This window comes from Brachyistius frenatus, unplaced genomic scaffold (genome assembly GCF_029030835.1).
Source record: "Brachyistius frenatus isolate BFR_SWC_R1_liver_20210118 unplaced genomic scaffold, ASM2903083v1 Contig_3, whole genome shotgun sequence".
NCBI lineage: Eukaryota > Metazoa > Chordata > Actinopteri > Embiotocidae > Brachyistius > Brachyistius frenatus.
Genome location: NW_027210602.1, coordinates 5,196,048 through 5,210,032, shown reverse-complemented (window position 1 = coordinate 5,210,032; position 13,985 = coordinate 5,196,048). Strand labels below are relative to the sequence as shown.

The 13,985-nt window shown below is 40.2% G+C and overlaps 1 protein-coding gene across 5 annotated transcripts in view; it reads right to left on the bottom strand.

The window, feature by feature from the left end:
- Positions 1-13,985, bottom strand: part of LOC138624385 (5-hydroxytryptamine receptor 4) — a 48,599-nt gene that overhangs the window by 23,808 nt on the left and 10,806 nt on the right. For 4 of the 5 annotated variants that reach the window (XR_011311149.1, XM_069704585.1, XM_069704569.1 and 1 more), the window contains exons 2-6: positions 8,574-8,655; positions 7,862-8,038; positions 6,882-7,082; positions 5,229-5,382; positions 2,742-3,406 (exon numbers count right to left, since the gene is read on the bottom strand). Coding sequence is in view for 4 of the 5 variants with exons in the window: in XM_069704585.1 (XP_069560686.1) it covers positions 2,742-3,406; positions 5,229-5,382; positions 6,882-7,082; positions 7,862-8,038; positions 8,574-8,596 (1,220 nt within the window). In the remaining variant the exon portion in view is untranslated. Of the gene's footprint in view, positions 1-2,741; positions 3,407-5,228; positions 5,383-5,675; positions 5,831-6,881; positions 7,083-7,861; positions 8,039-8,573; positions 8,656-13,985 lie in introns of those variants that run through there. The other variant, XM_069704597.1, reaches the window with a different exon arrangement.

Sequence of the window (13,985 nt, the reverse complement as noted above, 5' to 3'; positions counted from 1 at the left end):
CATAAGAAACAAAATTCTCTGGTCTGATGAAACAAAGATTGAACTCTTTGTCCTGAATGCCAAGCGTCATGTCTGGAGGAAACCAGGCACCGCTCATCACCTGGCCAATACCATCTCTACGGTGAAGCATGGTGGTGGCAGCATCATGCTGTAAGGATGTTTTTCAGCGGCAGGAACTGGAAGACTAGTCAGGAGGGAGGAAAAGATGAATGCAGTAATGTACAGAGACATCCTTGATGAAAACCTGCTCCAGAGCGCTCTGGACCTCAGACTGGGGCGAAGGTTAATCTTCCAACAGGACAACGACCCGAAGCACACAGCCAAGATAACAAAGGAGTGGCTTCGGGACAACTCGGTGAATGTCCTTGAGAGGCCCAGGCAGAGCCCAGACTTGAACCCGATTCAACATCTCTGGAGAGATCTGAAAATGGCTGTCCACCGATGCTACCCATCCAACCTGATGGAGCTTGAGAGGTCCTGCAAAGAAGAATGGGAGAAACTGCCCAAAAATAGGTTTGCCAAGCTTGTAGCATCATACTCAAAAAGACTTGAGGCTGTAATTGCTGCCAAAGGTGCTTCAACAAAGTATTGAGCAAAGGCTGTGAATACTTATGTACATGTTATATTTTCGTTCTTTATTTTTAATAGATTTGCCAAGATTTTAAACAAACTTTTTTCACTTTGTCATTATGGGGTATTGTGTGGAGAATTTTGAGGCAAAAAATGAATTTAATCCATTTTGGAATAAGGCTGTAATATAACAAAATGTGTAAAAATCGAAGCGCTGACAATACTTTCCGGATGCACTGTAGTAGCACATGTACTTCTGTATTTTTTTAGCCAATAACTATTAAAGCAACAAAAGTCTACAGCTATGTCAGCAGCTCTGTGAGGCTGTGCTTTGTCATGTTAAGATTTAACATGCTAATGTTTAGAAGTTAATGTTTATCAGGTTAACCATCTTAGTTTGGTGCCAACTTGGATGAAAACACCTCAATTGATGTTCTTTGAAATAAAAACCCCGACCACTAAGATGTACAGTACTGTGGAGAAGTTTAAGGCAGTAAAGCGGTTTCAACTCGGATCCTTCAAAGGCCACAAGGGAGACATTTGATTGGTCCCACACTTTTTCTGTAGCACTGCAACAACCCCAAACACACAGCCAGAGTCAGAGACCTGTCCTAAACAAAAAGAATGAAAAGGATTTCTGCAGCAGATGGTTTTAGCCCCCACAGAGCCGTAAGCATGGATTCAGTCTGGTATTACACAAAGAGACAGAAGACACTGCCCAAATCTGCAGTTCTCTGAGCTGCGTGGAACAACTCACCTTCCAAGTACCTCCAAAAATTGAAAGTGCATCTCGGAGAATTGGTGCTGTCTTTAAAGCAAAGGGTGGTGAGAGCAAATACCAATCTGATTTTTTTTTTTCCTGCATTATATGAAGTTATGTGATAATTAAAAACTATAATGGTATTACTTTGTGGTGCCTTAAACTTCTGCGCAGTACTTCTGCACAGCAGGTCACTGCTTTTAATCAGAAGACCAGTTAAACTGCTTATCAAACCAAGACAATGACTTGATCTTTAATTTGACTTGATCTTTCAGCTCTCGCTTCATTTTTCTGCTGCCGGTTTGTTACTCCTACCTGCTACATGTTGTAACTGTTTGTGTTGGCTTATCTCCTCATCCATCTCCCCAGCTCCTGCTGCACACCACCTTATTACGCTACATGCTTATTGGTTAAGGAAGCTCCAAGGCTATGTACAGTGTATAAAAACATAGCACACCTACGCCAAAGCTGGAATTTGGTCTTAACTTTTATCATATCTCCTGATGTGAGATAGAAAGTTAAGCACATGGCACAGCTCATGATCAGACACAATACAAGCACACAGTATGCTCCAAAAAAAAAAGTGATTTGATTATTATATTCACTTTACACAAGTCTGAGTCCAGGACAGCTTTCTTTGTCTCCTGAACATCACAGACGATTTGGTTATCAGCACTGATTTCTAGAGACCGAATCCATTCAGCCAATCAGCAATGTGTACAGTATGTTACTGTGTACTGATCTGTGAAAGCAGGACTTTATTACACTCATGAGACTCTTGCAGTTTAACACAACCATAGTACAAAGCAGCAGCTACATACGTGCGTTGAAGTTTTAAGTCATTGCATCCGACTGGGTGTAGACCTGAAATTAGCTGAACTATTTGGCAGTGACCACAATATACCGTATGTTCTGCACCACCATTGTCAGAGCAACTTCGATTTCATTGGTCACTGGTTGCTGATTGATCTGCCCTTCGGAGTGGCTAAACGAACCATAAAACGCTAATCACCTTGAAGACTGGAGCAGTGGGCAGCAGAGACCCAAGCTATCAAAGCCAGACAAATACAAAGAAAGCAGACTTTCCAATAGCTCACTGGCACTCGGGAAGGTGATGTAGATCTGTATCTCTTAGCAGGAATAGACAGATTAACCTTGTTTCTTGCCTGAGGCCTTGATTTCTTTTTAATAGACTTTTAACAGTATGAGCACATACACACTCTCAGACCCATTTATACCCCCTTACCCACGCATGCAATTACTCTCCTTCACATCCAAATTGAGGTACCGTGGTTTTTTTCATCAATCCAAAGATTAAGGATGTGATCAAATATATTTTTGGCTTCATTGTATCAACAAAGATGACACAAAACTGGTGCAAAAGTGTCTGTGCCTTTGGTGTTATGCTTACCTTAGTGCCATGGAAGTCCCGTTGGCCGACACCGCTGAGCACGCTCTGTGGGTGTGTCCGTAGGAGCAGCTCCCCTGCCGTGCGTATCGCTCATCCCCACAGCAGAGGATCACCAGAAACGCTCTCCGAAAAGCTCGGTTCAGAAAGGCGTAGAGGAAGGGGTTCAACCCCGAGTTAATGTACCCAAGCCACAGCCAGGCTGTCCACAGCTGCCAGGGTACTGAGTAGTGGATGAAGGGGTCCACCACGTTGGTGATGAAGAATGGCGCCCAGCACAGGCAAAAACAACCCATTATAATCGCCAGCGTCTTTGCTGCCTTAGTCTCAATGCGCATGCGGCTATTCGCTATGGGAGCCTGCTCTGAGGAGCAGGAAGCCGTTGTTGTTCTTAGGCGGTAGTGTTCCAGTGGATCCGAGGAAGTGGAGGACCTCATGGTGATGACTGGTTCGGTCCCTGTCACAGGCGCAGAGCCGGCACGCTGAAGCGTCTCGATCTGCCGTACGTGGGTCATGGCGGTGACGTAGATGCGCTGGTAGGCCAGGACCATGAGAGCCAACGGGACGTAGAAAGCCACTGCGGAACAGATCAGGGCGTACGGCCGGTTGACCATAAACACACAGCTGGTGTCGTTGGAGCCTCCCGTCAATTCTCGCCTCTCTTTAATCTGTAAAGAGAGGAGACGCAGACAGAAAAAAATAACAAACATGTGACATGCTATGTATAGAGCAGGAGCCAGGTGGAGATAAACGTAGTTCAGCATAAACACTGACGGCAAATAATAAAAAAAAAAAGAAGCTTTTTCAAATTTAAAATGTTTTATTTTTATTTGGATTACCACTGAGGTTACACCACTGATCAGCTAAATGACCCGACTTCCTGTATCAATTTCAAATTAAAAGTCCTTGTTTCAAATTAAAAGTCCTTGTTTCAAATTAAAAGTCCTTGTTTCAAATTAAAAGCCCTCTAGCATTTCATACATGGTCCAGCCATTCACAAGGTTTTGGCTTAGTTTTGTTTGCAGTTCTGTTTGTAAATACAAACCAGTAGAGACAGAGGAAATGTGGCAAAAGAGACCCCAGGTATGTAACAGAGCAATGATCTGGCCATGTGGTCTCGCCTGAACCACTCAGCCATCAGGTTGCCCTGTTAGGCATAATTTTTTTTTAACTTGGGAGAGACCCAGGCTGTTTCTCCCCGTTTTTAGTTTTCAGCTAAGGCAGGCTGAAGAACGAGGTAATATGCTTAATGTTGTAGTAATAAAGTGCTTCTCAGTATCCTTTTGTACTAAAAAAAGGTTTAGTCTATCTGGCCAGTGGCCTATATCTTTGTCCTCAATTGAAACCATGAGCAGTTCAGGGTAAATAAAAAATCTGCAGGTGGAGAAGTGCCTCTGGCTGAAACATGCATTTTATCCCATCTCCTTGTGTTGGGCTTGGGCACAGCATGGTTATAAATAGGTAATTTTGGACCAGTAGAATATTAACTAACAAGAATTTAAAACCTACTTTTAATAATCTGAGACATATTAACTACTGGTTTAAAGAGAGAGTAGACTCCTCAGTCTCAAATCACAATAGCACAAGGAGGGTGGAGGCTCATTCTTTCGTGCAGACAAAGTAAAAAAAAAATTAAAAAAACAGACATACTGTACCACATCTTTTAACTTTAGTCACAGTTATTGAATCAGTTCTTTTTGGCTTGTGACAGCTGAAGTTTTGGTTTCAAACAATTCCTTTTTGGGGCAAAACAGAAGTGCATTGAAAATGTTCAAAATTTTTCAAAGAAAAGCAACCATGGAAGAGACAAACAGACACATAGCATAAGAAAACAAACTAAACTCATGGCTTAATAGTGCCGACATAAGTCATTTCAAGTCTTATTCAATCTTGTGTGACATATGATTTCTGGACATCCAGCCAGCTTTCTTAAACAGAGCACTGTTGTTTAGATGCTGTCAGACTGAAAAGACAGAGAAAAGAGCAGTGCATTTCATTAAGTCTGGATGAATAAATTCATCTATCCCTGTCTGCCTCTGGGAGTCCTGCTGCTCATTTCAAGGCAGCTCTGAAATAACCTCACGCCAAAACATATCTAAACCAAAAAGAACATGCTTGAAGTGCTGTCTTTGCTCGCAGCAAGAAAAGCCTCCACGGGACTGCAATTGTTTTGTGATCACTGCATTACCGTGTCATTGTTCAAGGGATTGGAAATGTTATTAGAAACAGAATATTAGACTGGAAAGGTTAATGCTGCTTTTGACCTCACAGAAAGAACATACCTATCTTTAGGCATTTGAGGGAGATACTGTATATGAACTCTTCAGTGTGATGCTATGTTAAAATGTACTGTATATTTGGGTTGATGCAGGGTTGTAGTACATTTTTTTTTCTCGCAGCACTGATAATATCCCCTGCTGTTTTGAAGCTCACTACTTCGTCACCTGTTGCCTCTTCCACTGTTTCTGAACTTAGCTACTTCGGACTCACAATGTCCTCGATCCCAATGACGTTCCAGCTTTGCATGATGGGTAGGAAGGAGATGAATGTGGGGATGAGCCAGCAGCCGCTGAGCATGGCTGCCACTCTGACAGGGGTCATCTTGTGTCTGTAGACCAGCGGCTGGCAGCAGATAGCGTAATACCTGGAATAAAACACACGCATACAATGTGCCCTGTACAATGCAATTTAATAACATCTACTTCAAGACTTCATTATAGACTCAGGGTCCAGATTAAAGACAAAACATCACATCGGAAAAAAAAATTCCAGACTTCAGCTGAGCCCAAAAAATTAATTCAAAAACAATACACAACACTAATGTTGCCTAAACGCTATCCAGTAGCACGACTTGCAAATACATTTTGCCCTCCTCTCCTTCTGGCCTGATAATTTCTCAATAACTCTGTGGTCAAATAGCAAAGAAGCAGGAGTTACCGTGTAATTACGTAATGGCGGATGTGAGGTAAACCTGAAAGACGGCGTCGAGAGTTGTCCGATCGCATTAGATAGAAAAACGTAAAACAATACCGACTCGCTGCCAATGAAAGAGGGAGGGTCCGGAACGCAGAGATGTGCGCCCAGTGGAAAATCTGAAACAGCCAATTGAAGAGTAGCCTCAAGTCACGTGTTTGGCAAAAGTTGAAGGACTTGCATTCACTCATTTTATCGCCACCCCACACCAGGAAGTATATGTATTTACACAGAAATTAACTAAATACAATTTGTAAACACTTTTTATTAAAAGTTCACAGGCGCTGACAGACTACTATAATATAATGAATTTATGTTTTACATGTTAAAGTAGTATTTTTCTTTTCTCGATGTTGGTGGGGGCGGTGCCCCAGTGCCCCGTACTAATTAACAAGCCACCACTGCTTAAACCCAAAAAGAAATTTGATAGAATCAATACACACAACAATAAAAACCTAGCTGGTAAATACAGACAAATACATCATTACTTTGACTACACAAATAAACTTCACTTGTTTTTCACTAGTGAAGTGAAGTAAAGTCTTTAGCCTGGTACAACCACACACAAATTCACTGTGTGAATATATGGTTTTGGCCACACTTTACTGGGAACTGTTGCATGCTAATGGCCGTCGACCTCAGGTTCATTTTTGAAACTATTGGAGCAGACTTTGACCAATCAACATTGATGACCATGTAACAAATGTTGTGCGCTGAAATTCACCAAGTAGTAAACACTATAGTCCCTTCCCCAGTTTGAGCACAGTACAGCGCCATATCAGTAAATCACCACTGTAGATTTTACAGACTCTGGCTTCAAATCCTTGATATTAGCTAGCGTTGCCGCCACTGGAACAACATTATAATAAAAATGCTTGACTTAAACATCATCACACTTGGCCACGCCCAACGGTCACTGCTTGGTCTGCGCTTCAGAGTGGATGAACAAACATTTATGCAAACAGAGTTTCCAGACTACAAACAGAGCAAAGAGTGAAGCATACTGTAGGTGGGACCAGGTTACTTAATCTAAGCACAGCATTATGATTTCATTGTTCTTTGCAAGTTTTAAGGATTTGTGTAGTTCATGTTAGAGTTTTTTAGGTTTTACCTTAGTACAGTTCAGACTTCGTAATAGCCTGTCATCATCTCTCACTCACACACACATACCTGTCCAGTGCAATGCAGCAGAGGTGCAGGATAGACGCTGTGGTCAACAGGACGTCCAGGGATGTTCGCACCAGGCAGAAAATCTCTCCGTAGCGCCATTTGCCGGTCGTCAGCTCGATCGCAGCAAAGGGCATCACGACCAGCGCAACCAACAAGTCGGCAAACGCCAGCGACACAATGAAGTAGTTGGTCTTTTTCTTTCTAAAAGAAAGAACGAGGAGAGGAGAGAAGAGAAGTTAGAAAAACAATACATTATTTGAGTGACTGCTGATGAAATCTATCCAGACCTATTAAGTAACCTTTTAAAACTTTTCATATACAGATCCAATTTTTCACTTAAAGTGCCAAGTTTTTTTTCCAACTTGAATTTGGGGAAGTAATTAAATGTCACCGGTACCAAATACTAATCTACCTGTCCAGTCACAGAGTGTTTTTTTCAGGATAGGCTTTCTGTATTCTGAATGCTGCGACATTTCATAGGTTTTTCGGTTCCTACAGTTGTCCTTTCAAAAGTACAGAACCACATAATCTTATAAAACACAGAGATCATTCCCATTGGACTTCAAATACTGGTTTCTCTTACAGAAAATGTGTGTAGGAATTAGGGGGATATATTGGCCAGAAATCAATTATAATGTTCATGTTTATGTTTTCATAAATATGTGAAAGGCCCTTTCTAGAGCTATCAAATGGTTTGTCCTTTTTTTTTTTGATTGTCTTGTTTGTTTGTTGGATTCTTTCTCTTAAAGGTTCAGTATGCAGGATTTAGAGCAGTCTATTTGCAGAAAGTAAATATAATATTCATAACTATGTTTTCATTCGTGTATGATCACCTAAACTGAAGAATCGTTGTGTTTTCGTTACCGTAGAGTGAAGCTTTCTTAGCTGCGTAGGGATCGGGTTTAATTTAATTTAATTTAATTGAGACTTTATGAGGCAGATTTAACCCCCGCTGTTGCTTTCAGTAATGAAATGCTCACCGTAAATGTCTGTCCTTGCAGAGTGCCACCATGACCAACAGGTTGCCAAACACTGTCATGATAATGATAATGGAGAGGAAGATGGTGAGAACTATGGTCTCCAGCGAATGTAAGAATTCCTGCTGCGCTTGTTGATCCTGTTGTTGTTGTCCTGTGTTTATTATGTCATCCAACAAACTACAAGGAAAAAGAAACCAACCAACCAAATATAATTAGATTGTACACTTTAACATTGTATTCAACATTCACATTTATATTGTTGGTATTTTTAGGATTATTCTGCTGCATTTCAGCCTTTATGGTAACATAGACATGCAACAAAGCTGCTCTATAATAGAAATCAAGGATGTTACATTTCCATGGTCTTCACCACTCGGTCAGTTCATAGTTACTTGAAATTTTATCTTTCAGCTGACCAGTCACAACACATCCAATCAGATAATAGTTGATCAAGAGGCTGAGAGGTGAAGAGCTTGTCTTTGAGTTTCTGAAGATTCGATCCCAGTCTTAAAAAAGACGTGGATCCCTTCAGCAAACAGTTTTTATGAATTATATTTTGGCATATTGGCGCTTAGCTATGATGCCTTGTTTCACAGTAATTTATGAGCATCAGTTTTGTACTATGTACTTAAACATGCGATGCTAACGTCACCATAGATTTACCAAAACTGGATTAGGCAATTGAGTGTGAGTTATGATTTTATTGACTTACTGTCGAGGTGATGCTGTGGCCATCACTAGTCATCTGCATCGAGGTCAGCAGAGGAGAGTCCTCATCACCCCATGCTATTGCCCTGTCAGAAACACACAAACATGGTGTAATTGTGCTGGCTCATGCAATGGGTCTGCAGTTTTCTGAAAATAGGGTGTAAAAACTGCCTCAATATCTTGTTCCTGTTTGTCCATCTTGTGGCAGCATTAAGCTGCCAAAAGTGCCTCAAATAAGTAACTAAGGCACTGTTTGATAAAGTCTAATATTCACAGGCAAATAGTCTGCAACAGGCAGCAGCTATTTCTGCCAGATTAAGTCAGCATGTTAGTTTGTCTTTGTAATAACTATACCATGCTTTAATGACTACCACCAGGACATTACTCCTTTCTCAAGGGAGGTCAAAGGTCAGATACCAGCTACTGAGCAGCACTGTTTGGGCTGGTAGAGACGTAGACCTTGGTTCTCTTTGTTGAAGGACAGACAGTCTGAACCTGCAGCCCTTATTTGACCTGGTCAATAAAGTAAATGTATTGATTTTTTTCCAACATTAGTCTGAGACAAATAAGGCAATTTGGAGACCGGGACTGGGTCTGAATATTTGCGAAATAGCACGGCACAAAGTATAGCTGAGGCTGACAGAACATCATACATTTTGAAGGTATTTGGTCAAAAACCAAAGTACTAGACAAATTTAAAATTTGACTTGATGGTGGATCTAATTTAAAACTTAATATAATTAATCCTCTGGAGGCCCCGAGTATCTGTCCAAATTTTTAACAGCAATCACAATGCTTTATTTATTATTCATTAGAGGCTGTGATGTTGCATCTTGGATCACAAATGTAAACCACATGGTGGTGCTAAAGAAAATGTCAAGCCGTCATCAGACTCAGTAGGATTTACATTCTGGGGATCATGAATGCCTAAACAAAATTTCAACGGCAATCTGTCAAATACATCTGAACCAAAGTGGTGGACCAAATGACAGATCAACACTGACCTTAAAGCCGTGCTGCTTGTAACACTAAAATAGATTTAATTGACAAAAATGTATTTCACTAAAGCAAGACAGCAGTATATATTATTTCTTCCAGTAGCCTATATACAGAAATCTGGATTTGGATCACAATCAATAAGTGTTCCAGGAAATGACAAAAAAAAGGTCTAAAAATGCCTGCAGTCATGTTCTCAGTCACGCTACATTAAGTACCTAAAGCTGTGTGCCTTTCATTGGTCCACTTGTAGATGCCTTATCAGCTTTAAGCACCTATTACAACATCTGTGTCTCTACCTTTTTATGACGACTGTCTGGTATTATTGCACCTGATGGTCAGTTTCGTCACCTGACAGCAGGCGATCCTGTCAATAACCCTCCCTTCTTTACAGTTTTGTCACATCTGCGTATCGTCTCACGCTATTCACTGACCTGGTACCCGTTGCTGTGGTGTTGACGATAAGGCTTTCATGTAAGTTTAAAAATGACTTATTACTTTATTGTGACTGAAGCTTGGCACAAAATAGTTTTCTAGTTCAGAATATATATGAACACATGTAGATAATTACACTATGGGACCGCGAGATTGGTCGTATTTGTTTGTTGGTCCCCAGAGCAAAAAAGGCTGAGCGCCCATAATCTAATCGATGCCTTCCCGAGCTCCGACTTGTCCAGACTTCTGTCTCAGTTACATATATATAATGTACTGAGGAGTGAAAATATAGTGATGAAAACTGAGCTGATAAACATGTAATAGATTGGCTCCATTTCCTTGGAGAGAGCAGAAAGATGACGACCCAGATATATTACACCACAACCTCCTTGTATTTGGCTGCAGAGCATGCAGGACATAACATCTGTACTTACAAGGAGGGCTGTGCCGCATTGTGTCGTTCACAATACGATATGGCACATATCAGTATAATATCTGCATAATTGTTGGCATGTTAAAAATAAATCATATTGTGGTAATTGCAATATTCTGACGTGTTCACTTAATGTACATCAAACCATGAGGCAGTGTAATAGTTCCAGCGGTGTTCACATTATGCCATGAAAATAGCAACTCGACGCAAGCATGTAAAAAAAAAAACTGCACCAAAATACAAATAAGCATTGATCCGCTCCCTGAATGGCTATTGTAGTGACTCGGCCTCGTAAAAGTTTGGACGGTGTTTACTTGAAAACATTCATAGTGTTGCACTTAATGGTAGCTGACATACAATAATCGGTGAAAGCAGTTCCTATGAAGACAAACAAAGAGTGCTCTAGAAAGTACTTCAAACGCTGCTTACTTTCACACATTCACATACCTGGCAGAATTTAATAAAGTCTAACCAGCCACTTATTTAAAGTACACTGAGAACTTAAGGAAGCCACTGAACCATTAAGCACCTCGGCCTGTACTCGCCAAGCCCATCTCATAATTATGTAATGATTAGGGCACAAAACCACTGATTACAAACACAGTAAATATAATTAAATTTCAAGTTTCTGAAGGAATAATTCAGGTCAACAATGGTGCACAGATTGGATGGTGTTTGCAGTTTTGCATTCCGATCACAACTCCCAGCTTTTTTAAAAGGAAATAGTACTGATTACTGTGTGCATCTTAAATGGAGACTACAATCAGCATTATCCGTTTTCTCTTTTCCTCACAAACACACTCGTTCACAGAAACCATGAACGGATAACAAAAGTAACACAACCCACATGTCAGAGTCTTAAAAATATTTGACCAATCGGAATTACTTAGAAAGTAAAAGAGACGAAGAGAGAAGAGAGAGGAGCCGTATTTCTGACTGGTAGCTGCGATTCTCTCGTGTGATGTGTGTCCAGGGAGGCGCGTTTTCACAGCTCACCGTGTCCATTTCACATCTGACTGACACAGAGCTGAACAGAACGGCATGAACTTTAGAGAGAAGGAGAAAAGAAGATGCTACGTTGCTCTTCTGTCCAAATTGTATTTACTGTACTGATAGTATTCAAAAAGGGTTTCCCTTTGAATTTATCAGATTTTTTTTTTTTTATCACCAATCCCAGAGGAAAGAGACCCTGCCGTCACTTATGATAAAGATCAAAGATGTGAAAATAGAAAGTATAACACAGCTTAACAGGGCATTGTGCCTGTGAGGCAGATTGAATAACATTACTGTTAATGTAAATAGGATTCCTGGAAACTCTTTGGTGTAAGTAACTCTAGCAGCGCTTCAACGCTGTACTAAAGCAGTGATGACTTGAGCTGAACGCCAGCATTATAACACGCTTGCAATGACAACCCTAACTTGCTGATTTTTGAATAACATTTTATTCTCACCATCTTAATTTAGCGCCATAGCATGCCAGTGTAATAGGTTGAAAACACTGTAGCAAAGTTTTTTTTATTATGAAACAGACACCCCTCTTATTTTTTGGAGATACCACTGAAGAAAATACACTAACCGAATGTACTTGAACGCATCGTGAAGTTTCCCTTCAAGCCCAAGGTAGCGCGAGCCCGAATAAAATGGCGCTGGCTTGATGAAGACGTTACCTCATGTATGTTTCTTCATTGATCCAGAGGTACTGTCAAATATGTTTACGACTCTTTTAAGTTTACTGTCACACTAAGGTGAATATTTCAGGAACAACTTTGCAGTGTTTTGAGATGACTGTGATAGATATGTGATGTCGGAGTGTGTAGTTAAGTAACGGCCGTGGCTAAGATGCCAGTTAGCCGTTACATGTAGTAAAGCTGGGTTGTGAATGTAATTTTGTGTAACTTTGAGAAATGATTTTATATGCATATATACGTATTTTCATGTTACTTAAAATGTTACAGCTTTCAGTGTTTAGAAATGAGTTTCACCACAAAATGTTGTTTAGAGTTACTTTTATATTGCTGTTCAGCCGCCACCAACCGCCATGTCGTGCTTTTTGCCAACGGAGTACGAGTTGTTGTGAATCTGGTATTTTTGATAGTCATACATTTTATTTGAGTAACAGGAAGAATATTATTTATTTTTCTAATGACTGATATTTTATTTGCACTTTTCTGTATTTGCCTATTGTTTTGAATACTAATATAGGAGTGTAGTATAGGGAAATATTTTGATATAGCGTAAGAATGAAATGGCACTGGCTTGATGAAGACGTTACCTCATCGTATGTTTCTTCATTGATCCGCAGTGAGCCACAGATCCACAGTGCTGTTCAGCCTGTGTACCACATGTTACCGGTCCAGATACCTCTAGGTCTGGCGCCGGTTACACTAACGAACACAAAGTACAGTTTAGGCTCATGGGAATATCAGCTTTGCAGGTATTTGGTGATGAACCAAAGTTTAGAACGAATCCTTTTTTATGTGAGGACGGTACGAGATGAAAGGCTAAAGGATCATTGAAGTTATTACACTTTATGCTTATGTGGCAATCCATTTGATAGTTGTTGCTATCATCTAACCCCTTATCTCCTCCAGTCAACCTCCGGGCAATGCTAGGGTGAAAAGTGAGAGCTATCACCAAAGTCATTAGGATTCTTCTGTGGTGGACCATTACCATGCATACCGAATTTTATGGCAGTCAATTAATTGACATTAGTCACGGTTAAAAAAAAAAAAAAAAGAGAGAGAGAGAGAGAGAGAGAGAGACATACTGTAGGCAGTGTTGCCCTCAAAGAATAATTATTGGAAACGGAGGGGCACATGTCAAAATGGGGCCTTGCTCTGTAACTGTCTTCACTTTTAAAATGTGACAGGCAACAAATACTGTAATACAAACAATTACAATTGGAACGATAGAACGATAGATAGATAGATAGATAGATAGATAGATAGATAGATAGATAGATAGATAGATAGATAGATAGATAGATAGATAGATAGATAGATAGATAGATAGATAGATAGATAGATAGATAGATAGATAGATAGATAGATAGATAGATAGATAGATAGATAGATAGATAGATAGTTAGTTAGTCATGGACTGAGGCTGACTGATAAACAAATACAAACAGGCAGACATATTATGTAGGAGGACTGACTGACTCATCTGAACCGAGCTGTAATTAGAAGATGCTCACTCACCATCTGGGTATCATCCTACCGTGCAGCTGACCTCATGCACATCTGAAAACATAACTCTACTTGGTATCAAAAGAAACTTTATGTTTCTATCAGCAAAATCTTAAAAAAAAAAAAAAAAAAATGTCAATGGTGCTATTTAAAGATAAACATGTGTAACAGTGCACACCTTAAAATAATGGCACTTTTTAGTGACACAAACACTGGAATATATGAGAGGATGGACCAAATGAATTCAGAAGTCATTTATTGGACCTTTACAATTACTGTTTTATACACAAAATAAGTGTCCAACTCACAACAAGTGTACCATGTTGTCAGTAGGAAGACACTAAGATGTTAGACAATCATGAAG